General features: G+C 36.4%; 1 protein-coding gene across 1 annotated transcript in view; it reads left to right on the forward strand.

Annotated features, from left to right (window-relative positions):
- Positions 1–12,558, forward strand: part of ZDHHC17 (zinc finger DHHC-type palmitoyltransferase 17) — a 64,176-nt gene that overhangs the window by 25,831 nt on the left and 25,787 nt on the right. Inside the window, exons 4-7 of the mRNA XM_042815715.1 lie at positions 1,952–2,029; positions 3,377–3,521; positions 9,057–9,121; positions 9,864–10,026. Coding sequence (XP_042671649.1) covers positions 1,952–2,029; positions 3,377–3,521; positions 9,057–9,121; positions 9,864–10,026 — 451 coding nt within the window. The remainder of the gene's footprint in view (positions 1–1,951; positions 2,030–3,376; positions 3,522–9,056; positions 9,122–9,863; positions 10,027–12,558) is intronic.

The following is a 12,558-nucleotide window of genomic DNA, read 5'->3' on the forward strand; positions in this document are numbered from 1 at the left end:
TCTATGTATACTGAAGTAGAGTGATAAATCTCAACTTAGTCTAGAACACCCTTAAATAAACATAAGTTATTTCAGTGCACCATCTGGCAGGAGATAGTTGCCTTATCTTTTCCCCGTTGTCAAACTGTAAGTTTGTCATTCTAAATAAAATGTACTAGCCAACAAGCAATGCTGCTGCTCAGTAAAATCTGAACATATTCTGCATTTCTGCGGGGACTACTGTTTGAAAGGAAACAATCTGTTTAATGTTCACCTCCCTATGAGTGGCTGTCACATCAGTGAGATGGATCCAGGCTTTGCCTGTGAATTTCTGTGTTGTCTTCTTCTCTAGACAGATTGTCTTGGAAGCTTCTTCCCCAAATGGACTAAATCTGCTTCTTGGTGTCTTTTTGAAATTTATATGTTGGTGTCTGAATCTTGCTTCACAATGAAATGAAGTCCCTGTAGCTTATGTAAGCTTTGTCTATTCACTTACATAGGACCAGGTCTTTCAAAAAATCCTGCTTGTTCTCGTTGAATTGTCCAAAAGCTTCAGCAGGGAGATACTGCAGATTTGTTCCTTTAGTGTCAGAAAGCAGTGAAGTGGACTGTACTGCATTGGTCAGGGTTAGGTAACCTGTTTGTCTGACACTGGCAAGTCTTTATATCTGATACCTTTAAACCTGCTGTGTAAAGGACTCTGCTTTTTAGCATGGATATTGTTAGCTGATGCATTCTTCAGTTACTCTTTCTGTAAGTATCCTCTGGACTCTCTTTGAAGCTTCAATCTGAGAATTGATAAGCACTTGAGCAAAAGAAGGTAGTTGCTTTGAGTAATGGTTTTCAGACTGTTATGTTTGTTGTCCTCCTTGCCATCTGCCTTGAAATACATACAGAAAATTGAGGAGTGAGAAACTCTGTGCTGAGGATTTTGAAGGACGGTTTGTGTGGGTAGAAGAGTAGGGTTCACACAGACCTTGAAGGTATTATGCTAGCAAAAAGTGTACAGGCACAGGTACCTGCAATGTGCAGGCACTTAGAAATCTGTAGGTAGGTGGCACTTTTCAAAAATCTATTAGTTGTACCTCTTTGCCAGTGGCACTTATGGTACTGAATGAAGAATCAGTGTTCTCAGCCTTACCGGAAAACTGTTTTTAAAAAAACATGAGTTTTTGTAATGTGTGCATTTTCTTTCACAAAGGAAAAATAATACTGCTGGTTTTGTGTGCCAAATAAAACAGCAAGGAAAGCAGTTTGCAGAAACGTTACAAATGACTATGAATATGAGTTGCTACAGTTAAATAACGGATTACTTACTGTGTTCTTACAAGTAGCTTGTCTGTTTTAAAATGTTCTGGAGGAAGAAACGAATTTTAGGCTGTCGTTTTAAAGTGTTTTTAAAGTACTCAAATATTTCTGTTCTTTATTTAGTATTGTACTTCAATAGAGAAAAGTGTAAAATCTTAAGACTTGGTTTAAAATGTAGCTTAAGCAGAAACTCTTGGAGCAGTGACATTAGCAGGGCTGTTCCAGTGGTGATGATACGTGCTGTGAGATGAATTACATATAGCTTTGTCATCTTTGCCAAATTTCTCTAAGTATGCTAGTCTTCTAGCAGCATTTCTTTTACTATTAATTCAGAATTATTTTTTATCCTAGTGAGCACCCCAACAAATTTAGAAGAAACTTTTTTTTTTGAGGATACTTATATGGTGGCATGGTTTTTATTAACATACATAGCAATTACTGTGTTTTGCTTTAGAACCTAGATAAGAAAGAGCAGCATGCTTAATATACAGGAAGAGGTATACCTATTCTCCTCACCCATATCAAAAAGGCAAAAAAAGGAAGTTTAAATGAAGACATGGTGTTTTCCATAATGTTGAACAACATGCCTACTGTGTGTCCTTTCTTTTGAAACAAGATGAGCATTGAAACAAGATTAACATTTACTGTTTTTTTTGTCATACAGATACTATATATCAAAAGGTGCAATCGTCGATCAGCTTGGAGGAGATTTAAATTCTACCCCACTCCACTGGGCAACAAGGTGAGGAAGAGTCTTGGGATTTTCCTCCGTGTTTTTCTTAACTTGGTATCCACCACGGATTGATTTATACAGTGGCTGTATTTTATGGGAATACTTGTGCAGGGATGAACTCAGTCACTGATGACAGGGAGTGCTGTGAATGTGGCATGTTTGATCTACAAGAGCTTTCAGCACGTGGTTTGGTTTTTTTTTTTTTTTTTTTTTTTTTTTTTAATTTTTTTCCTTATCTCTTTCTGATGCCGAGGAAGATTTCTGTGACAGGAGAAAATAAAATAAAGTTAGAGTCTGTAGTCACTTTGCTTTATTCTTATTTTGAAGATCTTTGCTTTATCAGTCTTTGGAAGATCAGTGTATGCCCATCTGGGGCTTGGGTTGATTTTGTGTGACACTGTCCTTGCAATTTTCTAGTATGTGTGTAGATATTTTAAGAGGCACTTTAAATCAGTCTTATGGTGTAGAAGGTGGTGTGAGGATGATGACTGGCTGGAAGAATTGAAGTCAGCCTTCAGTAGTGGCAGACAATTCGTAGCAAATAGGCAGGAAAGTAAAGAAGATGTAGAAAATCAGTTTGTATCAAGATAATTTCTTTACTAAAGATGAGAACTTTCTTATTAGACCCCTTTAAAAATCTTAGCTTGGGTATTTCTTGCTGGTACAGATCATATCCTACTTTCTATATGTTAATACACGAATGTTTGATTGCACTTCCTGGTATTCATAAGTATAATCTGTTCTGTGAAGCATTGTGCAAAGCTTCTTCTGACACACACAGATTGTTTTTTAGCTTATGTCGGTAAGTGTGCTCATAATTGTACACCCTATCTGCTGGAAGAATAAGTCTATCAAATAGATGAGATTCAAATGTATGGAGAAAAAGTAGGCTTTTTTCTCCTGTGCTGTTTTTAAAAGTAGAAAAACGATATATACTGCAAAAAAAAAAAAAAAACACCCCACAAATATATATATATTTATATATATAATCTATATAATTATATATATATATATATTATATATATAATCTGTTTGGCATCTTTTAAAACAACAGGTTTCAGATGTGGATGGGAAGAAGCCTCAATAGGCTAAATATCTGAGCTAATAACTTTGTTGTTGCTGACTGACCTTTTACAACACACCTTAGCCAATTGCATGTGATCTGTGTGTTGGCTGCATAGAATTTGCTCACGTGAAAGGATTTAAAAACTTGGTTGCAGACTCAGGTCATGGTGATCACTTTTGTCCAAGTATATATTAAAGGTCATGTTTGTTGTTTCAAAATATTTTAAAATTGCATGGCATACCTGTGTATAGTTATTCAGTTGTTTGTTTTCTGTGTTCTGTTGCATTTAGGCAGGGTCACTTATCCATGGTTGTACAGCTGATGAAATATGGGGCAGATCCGTCGCTAATAGATGGAGAAGGATGTAGCTGTATTCATTTGGCTGCCCAGTTTGGACATACTTCAATTGTTGCTTACCTGATAGCAAAGGGACAGGTAAATTTTAAATAATATCATTTTAAAGTAGTTTCTACTCAAAACTGGAATAATGAAACAATTAAAAATTGTATCTATCGGTCAGAAAGTGCAAAGCGTTCACCTGACTAAAGATGAATCAGTATCTTTTACTGTAGACTGCTGTATTTTACCTGATGCACATGTATCTGTTCACTTAATTTCCTGGAACAATGGTACCTTGGCTTAAATTTACATCTTACTGTAATATATGCAAATTGTAGAATGTATTCCTTTATCATTCTTTATTTCCAATTAAGTTAGTATTTAAATATTAACCAGGACTATTATAGCAAATATTTTTTAAATAGCATATATATATATATATATGCTATAATATAAATTAAATAGCAAATAATTTTAACAGAAACATCAGCTTAGGCATTGGTAAAGAGTTTAATAACGAAGAGTTGACATACATATTTAGATTTAAAAAAAAACAATCTTGATGCCTCTTGTATTATTGATAGATACAGAATCACAGAATCACCCGGGTTGGAAGGGACCTCAAGGATCATGTAGTTCCAACCCCCCTGCCTAGCAGGGCCACCAAACACACACATTCAGATCAGGTTGCCCAGGACCCCGTCCAACCTGGCCTTGAACACATCCAAGGACGGGGCATCCACAACCTCCCTGGGCAGCCCGTTCCAGGGCCTAACCACTCTCCTTGTATAGAACTTCCCCCTAACATCCAACCTAGATCTTCCCTCCTTCAACTTGGATCCATTTCCCCTAGTCCTGCTGTTGTCAGCCCTTCTGAAGAGTTTACTCCCCTCGTGGGTGTAGGTTCCCTTCAGGTATTGATAGGCTGCAATGAGGTCACCCCGCAGCCTTCTCTTCTCCAGGCTGAACAAGCCCAACTCCCTCAGCCTGTCCTCATAGGGGAGGTGCTCCAGCCCCCTGATCATCTTAGTTGCCCTCCTCTGGACCCTTTCCAAAATCTCAATGTCTATATACGTAAGATGTGTATGTATAGCACATGTGCTCACTACTCTTCACATTGTCTCCCATCTTTCATTCTCTGTGCTCAAAACATTATTCATTTTTTTGCTACTTGCTCTGCATTATTCTTCATAGATTTACTCAACCACAGGTATGTTCCTGAAGCACAGATTTTATTTTCTTTGTAAGCCATATAGAGAAGTCAAAACCCTTCTCTCTTTTTACAGTCCTGCTAATACTGTTCCAGTTCTGTATTGTACTTGTTCTTTCAAATATCAAGTGAGGTACGATCCAATGCGTCTGATAGAGTATGAGTATGAAATTAATTGATTTAGGTCTGTTTTCAGCTGCAAAGTGCTACTGTATTGTAAAACAAAACTAGATTTGCTACAGGAAGTGATCTGTGTGTATACAATTTTAAAAAACTGCATTTTGCAACAATCATTTTTCATCTTAAAATTGTTTGGTGAAACAGTGTTTAGGGTATGGTTGAGAGTAAGGTAGATACAAGAGGAGGCCAGTCTTACGTAATCACTGTTTTGCCAGCTAAATAATGCTCTTACCTTATCTTTGCAAGATAATAAAAACTCTTTGGTCAGGAACAAGTTTTATATTTTGTTCATAAATTATCTAAAATGAAAAACCCGTATTCTTACATCAGAAAAACCTTGCAAGTGCTCTGTATTTGCAGAGTTGTTTAAAGCATAGCATTAATGAAGTATAGATATCCCTTGTAATATTTTGTCATTATTATGAAATCTCACTGTGAATGTTTACTTGCCCTGATGTTTATATACAGACTTGCCCTATTTATTTATTTGAGCATATAATGCTTCACTATGAGAGAAGCTGTGTGTGTTGTGTACATGTGTGTGTACATGGGTGCAAAAATCTTACTTTAAAATTTGAGTCCTATTATCTTGGTAACAGGTTTCTTGACAATAACTCTTTCTTTTAAAGATAAGTCTTAATAAATTCCCCCCAGTGTAATCAAGCATGATTTCAGTGTCCTTTGCGTGCCTTTCAATGTTTGAGTTAACACTTCAAGCACTTCAGAAAAGATGAATTAAAGTTATATATTGATTTGTATACTTAAAATAAAATAAATAATATAATTATAAAAGATATAAATAACACTGTAATAACAATCCCTGAACTCAAAGTTTTCTAGCTATACTATGGTAACTGTTCAGCTTCTGTAGAGGCTATGTGAAACACATGATTTTACTTTTTATTCTTTAAAAGTGCATACCAGTTTGTTAATCATGGAATAATGGAATCGTTTGAGTTGTAAAGGATCATTAAAGGTCCTCTCGTCCAACTCCTCTGCAATGAACAGGGACACCTACAGGTAGATCAGGTTGCTCAGAGTCCTGTCTAGCCTGATGTTGAATAACTTCAGGGGTGAGGCGTCAGCTGCCTCTCTGGGCAACCTATTCCACTGCTTCACCACTCTTAAAAAAACAAACAAAAAAACCCAACTTTTTCCTTATATCCAGTCTGAATCTCGCCTCATTTAGTTTGAAACCATATTCTCTTGTCCTATCACATCAGACTCTGCTCTTTGCTGACATGAATATTTACTTCCTTTATAATGTAATGATTTGGATTTGGAAACTTAAACTACTTTTGCTCATGTAGACTTACCCTATTAGTCTTGTAAGCGTTTTTCCTTTTTCCTTGACAGAGATTAGGCTCTCTTACATTTCTGAGAATAGGCTTGTGTTTGTTCTGACCCTAACTGTAGTATCTGGTGATGAAAGGCACGTGGGTTTAAACAGAATCATGTTGGAAGGACCGTCTGGTCCATCCTCCTAATCAAATACAGACATCTAGAACAGGTTGCCAGGCACCCAGTCCATGCAGCTTTTGAATCCACAAGGGGGATGATTTCACAACCTCTCTGGGCAACAACCTGTGCCAGCTCTCCGTCGCTTGTCAACACTGAGCATCATTCTTGCAGCAGCACTAAGGCCAGAGGAAGCTGCTAACCAAGCGTTTACTTCCTAAACCTACACAGGAGTGCATTAGTTACAGAATTCTGAGGCCAATTATGATTCTTCTTTATGGCTGTTGAAACAGACTGATGAACTAGGCTCAGAGCAGACCTCTTGTGCAGAAGCAGCTTCTTTTGTTTGCCATACCTGGCTTGTTAAGTTGCCTGTCAGTCTGCACTGGATTTGTTTTACTAGAATCCTATGAAGTCTTTTCTTTTGGAGAATAGCTGGTACATCTTTCACAAATTAGAAAATGTTTTCAGTTGTACCTCCACCTTCCTGATAAATTTTCTTTACTATTTGCTTTTATGTATTCTATTTCTTTGAGAGTCTGTTTCATGTTCTCTGGCTGACAGTCCATGTGAGAGATCTTTACCTTGTTCAGATTCCTATTCTTCATAAACATATGATGGATCTTTTTATAAAGCCTATGAGATGTGAAATAACCAGTAATGTTTCTGAAGATGATCAAATTTCCAGTCTGTTTTTGTCCAATTCAGTGTATTTTTGGTTGGAATCCCTTTATGCTTTTTGTGCTTTTGAGAAGGCTGTATTCTAACACAGGACTGGCTTGAGCACCACTATTAAAAAGCCCTGGTAAGCAAAGTGTTGCTGTGATCTCTAGTGACTGTTCAGAAATCAAACTCATCAGCTGTGTTACTTTGGAAAGTGGTGTCAAGCAGCAGAATTAGTTGACACAGCTCCTTTTTATGTAAGAAGCTGTTTCCTCCCCTGTGTTTTCTACCCTTCTTGTGGAATCCTGTATTAATGCTGTATAACTAAAATCTGGCTAATCTTTAAAGTCGTTCTCTTTCAGAGCCAGAGTTATCCTATTTCAGATACATTTTAAATAATAACTGGTGTTGGTCTGTTGTGTTCTCTCATTTGAATTGTATACATGGCATATAAGTATACTTTTTATCACTGCATCACTGTATTTAGTATTGAAATCTGCCTCTTGTAATGCTCAAATTCCTGCCTTAGTAGCATGGACAGCTGTCCAAGAGCATTATCAGATTGACCTGTCACCAGGAGTTAACAAGAAGTTAATGCTGAGATGCCTGTTGGTTCACACAAGAAAAGAACAGTCTTCTGATGCATTATACGTTGTTTACTTTCTTGTTTACTTTTTTGCCTCAGCATTCTGATACAGAAGAACAGAACTTTCTGAAGCTTACTTTTTGTTGTATGAATGTAGCATTCATCTGGCAGAATGACGAATTTTTAATAGGAGCTTTGATAGACAGCATCTCTTCTGTGCATGTTGTGCATCATTTTATCATGCACATAAAACTGTGTGCGAGTCTTAGTTTCTTTTCAGTTGCTACATTTCCTTTGAAGAGGGATCTGCCTCAGCCCATGTTGGAGCGTGGTATGAGTAATAGATATAGCCTGCTCATCTAGTATAGTAATTTGGAGCTCATCTTCTTTTTTCCTCTTTTAACTGTAACCTAGTATGCAAGACATAATCTCAGTTTGTCTGGTGGTATCACTGAAGGAGTCTTTTTTTTTACCTCCTTCCAAGCAATCAGGTGTCTGTTGATCACAACACATTGCATTTCTGCATATAATCTAAAAATTAAGAGAGTGATTGTTTATGTCTCGTTAGCACACAAATGTTTAAAAACATGTGGTTCACACAGTGCGACCTGTGAACTGAAGTCATGCTTCTTAAGGATGAATGACCTTGAGGCTCAGCTGTGGTTCTAATTTCCTTCGCAATCTTGGCAACAGGAGCTTGAAGGGAGCGAATGCCAACAGTTGTGTGGCTTTAAGAGGTTCTAAAGAATACAGTCTATGTGCATACATAGAGGAAATAGACCTAAATATTGGTCTTAGTATGTACAACTTGTTTCTCAATATGCTGGGCAATCAAGTAGTGGTTTTCCTCCCCTCTTATCAATCGCTTTTTATTTCTGATTTTTTAATTTTATTATTTTTAACTTAGCAATTGAGTAAGAATTCTAAAATGCACAGGTATCTACAATCTGGCTATCTTTTAAAAGCAGTTATTTAGTTATTTAATAGAACTAAGTTGGATTTTCTGGATAACTTTTGTCTGTTTCAGGCTAGTAGCACAGTGGGTGGGAGTCCCAGACTGCTGAACGTTTGGCAGATACCAGAGCAGAGAAGTGGCAAGTAGAAAGCTACTTCTATATTTTGAGTTTCTCTCAAGAATTTCTGAAGCAAATGGTTTTATTAAAACACTTTCAAACTAATTTTCTTAGTAAGGGCTGAAGGAAATAACATAAGAGATACTGATGTAGCTCTGCCACCTCTAAGTACAATTGTTGCAGTCTTGAATTAAATTTAGTTTAGAGTAATTTTGTGCTGCCAGGCTGTGGAACTTGCTTGCATGTGCTTGAGGGTCTGATCTGGCTCTGAATGTATATAGGAGCCACCAACTTCCTTGCCTCACTATAGGCGGAGATCTGTAACAGGACAAAACACTGTATGTAGCAGATGTTTTCCTTTCTGATAGAAGTTAAACATTTTATTTCAGATGTCCTATGTACTGCTGTTTTATCTACTTGAACAAACATACTTATCTCAGCAACTTTTTTTTTTTTTTTAGGATGTAGATATGATGGATCAAAATGGAATGACACCTCTAATGTGGGCAGCTTACAGAACACATAGGTAATTCATATCCTCGCTGCAATTTTTACTTAATCTTGGTGTTAACTACATACATTGCTTGGAGTAATGACTGATTTTGAGTTTTTGAGAGTGCTTTGGTTTAATTAGTCAGTGTACTTTTCACAACTGCCACTTTATCTTTCTTAATTTGTGATCTGTTCCAGAGAGAAGGTACTATCCAGATATACTCAGTATTATGATTTTTTTTTTTTTTTAACTGAGTAGGCCTTCCTATGGAGACTGCTGGAACAAATTGGTATAAAAAGGCAATTCTCCAAAGAACAAGTTAGTTTGGATTAGTTTCCTGCTTGGAAACTAATTTGTCTCCTTTGTTTTTTGAGTGAAGCATAAGTAAGTTTTTGCAAATACTGCCATTTGCCACCAGCATTTTTAATGTGCATCTTTTGGAATGTGAAAGTCTGAAATATTTAGAACTTTGATATACTGTTTGATACAATCGTTTGTTTTCTTTTACAAATCTATGTTAATATTGTTGAGAGGCACGATAACAGAATTATGTACTAAATGTATTGCCTGACATTTCAGAAGAAACTCCTTTAGAATTCAACAAAATTGCAGTTGTTCTTTGGTGGGAGTAGAATTTGAGCCATTGATAATCAACAAATATGTCATTTCTACATAATGTCAGTGATGGATATTCTGTATAGAAGTTGAACTCAATAACAGGAAGTTGGAATGTATTGAATTCCTTTGTAGATCTAATAAGACTTTTCTTTTCTAGTGTGGATCCAACCCGATTACTACTTACGTTTAATGTTTCTGTTAATCTTGGAGACAAGTATCACAAGAACACAGCGTTGCACTGGGCTGTTCTAGCAGGAAATACTACAGTTATTAGTCTTCTGTTAGAAGCTGGAGCTAATGTTGATGCTCAGAATATAAAGGTAAACAGTCTGTTTTTATTGTAGGTGGTTTGAGATAGAAATCTGAAGAATAAATTATTCTTGTGGGTATGATGGGATCATGAAGATGGAGCAAAAATCATGCCATTAACTTTTATCCAAGTGTCAGTGTTTATTAACAATGATGCCTAACTACTAAATCTGAACCTTCAAAAGTACCCATGTAGACAATTTGTGAATGGTTAAGTACAAATATATTTGGGGTGGGGTGCACCTTTAGATGGCATGCATGATGAGCCATTTATTTGGATGAAAAAAAAATATCTGGCTGAACGTATTCTATGAAGTTTTGGGGTGACTATCTTTTTAAATATATTGAGATGTGGGAAAGTTCATTTCCCAGTGGCAAGGAAATCGAAGACTGGAAAATACCAGTAAGAGTAGATTACAAAAATGGGCTCTTTCTTGTATTGGAACTTCAAGTTGCCTGGTTATTTTGCCAGAAGCACTTCATGAAAATTGGTTCTGCACTAACTTAACCCATCCTTAGTATGTGTTAGACCAGCCACAAAGCTGCTAGGATTTATGTGGTAGGCATGGAGTCTGTAAGAGAAGCTTCTCTGATGGAGGGTGGGCCTATTCAATCTTAGCTCTGCAGTGTTTTTGTCCAGAGCCTGTCCATTACTGTTATGTATAGCAAATCAGATGTACTTTATCATCTAAGTTCTTTCTTTTTGTGTAGCAAATCAAATGTACTTTATCGCCTGAGTTGTTTCTTTTGTGGTGTCAGAATTCAAATTTAGAAAAAGAATTTTCCACTACTCCCTTTCTCTTCAAATATTTGTATTTCTCACGTAATATTAAATGTTAAAAATATTATAGGTAGACTGCAAAAAGACAGGTCCACACCTGCATTTATAAAAGATTAAATATCTAATTAATTTGACCTTTCACCGTTTTTCCTACCAGTTAAGATGGCCAGGCCTTACTTTAGTTGGAATAAGTGATAGAAATGTGCTAAAAACAAACAAAGCTAATCATCCATTTTCTTGAACAGCATGTAACAGTGTTTTTAGGGATGCATTTTAATTTACTTATAGCTTTCTGGGTTCTACATGCAATAGTTACGTATTTATGCAAATACTTTTCCTAGTTTGTAAGATCAGTTGTGAGACAAATCGTAATTTAGCCACACTTCTTGCAAACTGTTAAGAAGCTCAAGCTCTTCTCTGTGCCACCTAATGGTAAAAATTAGTAAGTAGGGTTTTTTTGTGGAAAAAAGATCAGTGTGTCATAACTTGCTTCCCATGACAAACTGATTAGTGCACCTGAAGTCCTCACCTTATCTACACTTCTGGACTCTTGTGAAATCTGTAACACAAGTTGATATGTTTGGCCAACTGAAATGATACCAGCTAGCCTGCAGCAGTTACGTTATTGACAGACAGCAGCAGTCAGTAGGAAAAATAGGCTTTTGAACCTGCTGGATCATGATGTCTTTCCGGTCATGCCAGAAGAGACACGTGCCTGGTTTCATTATCTGCAGTGGATTCAGGATTACTTGTATGCCTTCCTGTTGGTTTCTAGGATCTTCAGATGTCAAAATCCTTCTAGCAGAGTTGGTTTCACCATCCTGTCAGTATTTATAAAGGGTGTTGATTTGGGTGATTTAGTATATGTTCATCACAAGCACATAATAAACATGAAATTGTTATCAGCTCTAGGCAGCCTATGTTAGAAAACAGCATGTTGCTGGCTTTCTAGTTTTGGAGCAGGTTGGAATCAGTCATCTCAGTAAGGTGCTACTTCTGTGTTGCATGAGAGTTTGAATGCTATAGTGGAGAATTAAAGGAAAGTACAATCACACTATTATTCCAGAATAAATCTTGATAATTTGGAGGATAAAAAAAATAAAAAAAGAGAAAGAAAATGTGCATTCTGGAAGTAAAATTATATAAATCAGCAGTGTGGATTATTAACACCTAAACGTGTATATATCTTTGGTACGGTTGTTTCAAGTTAATCAAAGTGGATTTGTCCAGTTCTTGTTATTTATCCTATTTGTATTATGCTGTGCAAGAAAATAAGAATTTTCTTTTGGTATTAAGAAAGGGGTTTTTTTTGTTTTTTTTTCTTTTGTTTGAGACCCAGATTACAATTAGAATTGGAAGCTTTTTAGGAGTCAGGGGAGAGTTGTGGGTTTTTAAGTATCTTGCCTTAGTAGCAGACAGACTGGGCAGATGAGGACAGGATTTCACAACAACTCAGCTCATAATTGGAATTAAATAATTAAAATCTGTTAATAAATTGCTGAGTAGATATTAGGTGTAGTTTGTTGATTATGCAGCGTATCCATAGGTTTGACTGTGGAAGTCTACATGTAAAGTTCCCTATAGTAATGATGCTTCAGATTATTCTTTCTGTCTAATCACTCAAAATATACACTCTTGAAACCTTATTGCTTTCTGTCAGTCCAAGTTGTTTACTAGACCGAGATCCCTGATTTTTTTTTTTGATTGCTTTTTAAGCAAGTCAGCCATCCATCCCTGTGAATACAAGGAAAATATTAAAATA

This window comes from Centrocercus urophasianus, unplaced genomic scaffold (genome assembly GCF_019232065.1).
Source record: "Centrocercus urophasianus isolate 14NV4802_14NV808 unplaced genomic scaffold, USGS_Curo_1.0 seq_15, whole genome shotgun sequence".
Taxonomy (NCBI): Eukaryota; Metazoa; Chordata; class Aves; order Galliformes; family Phasianidae; genus Centrocercus; species Centrocercus urophasianus.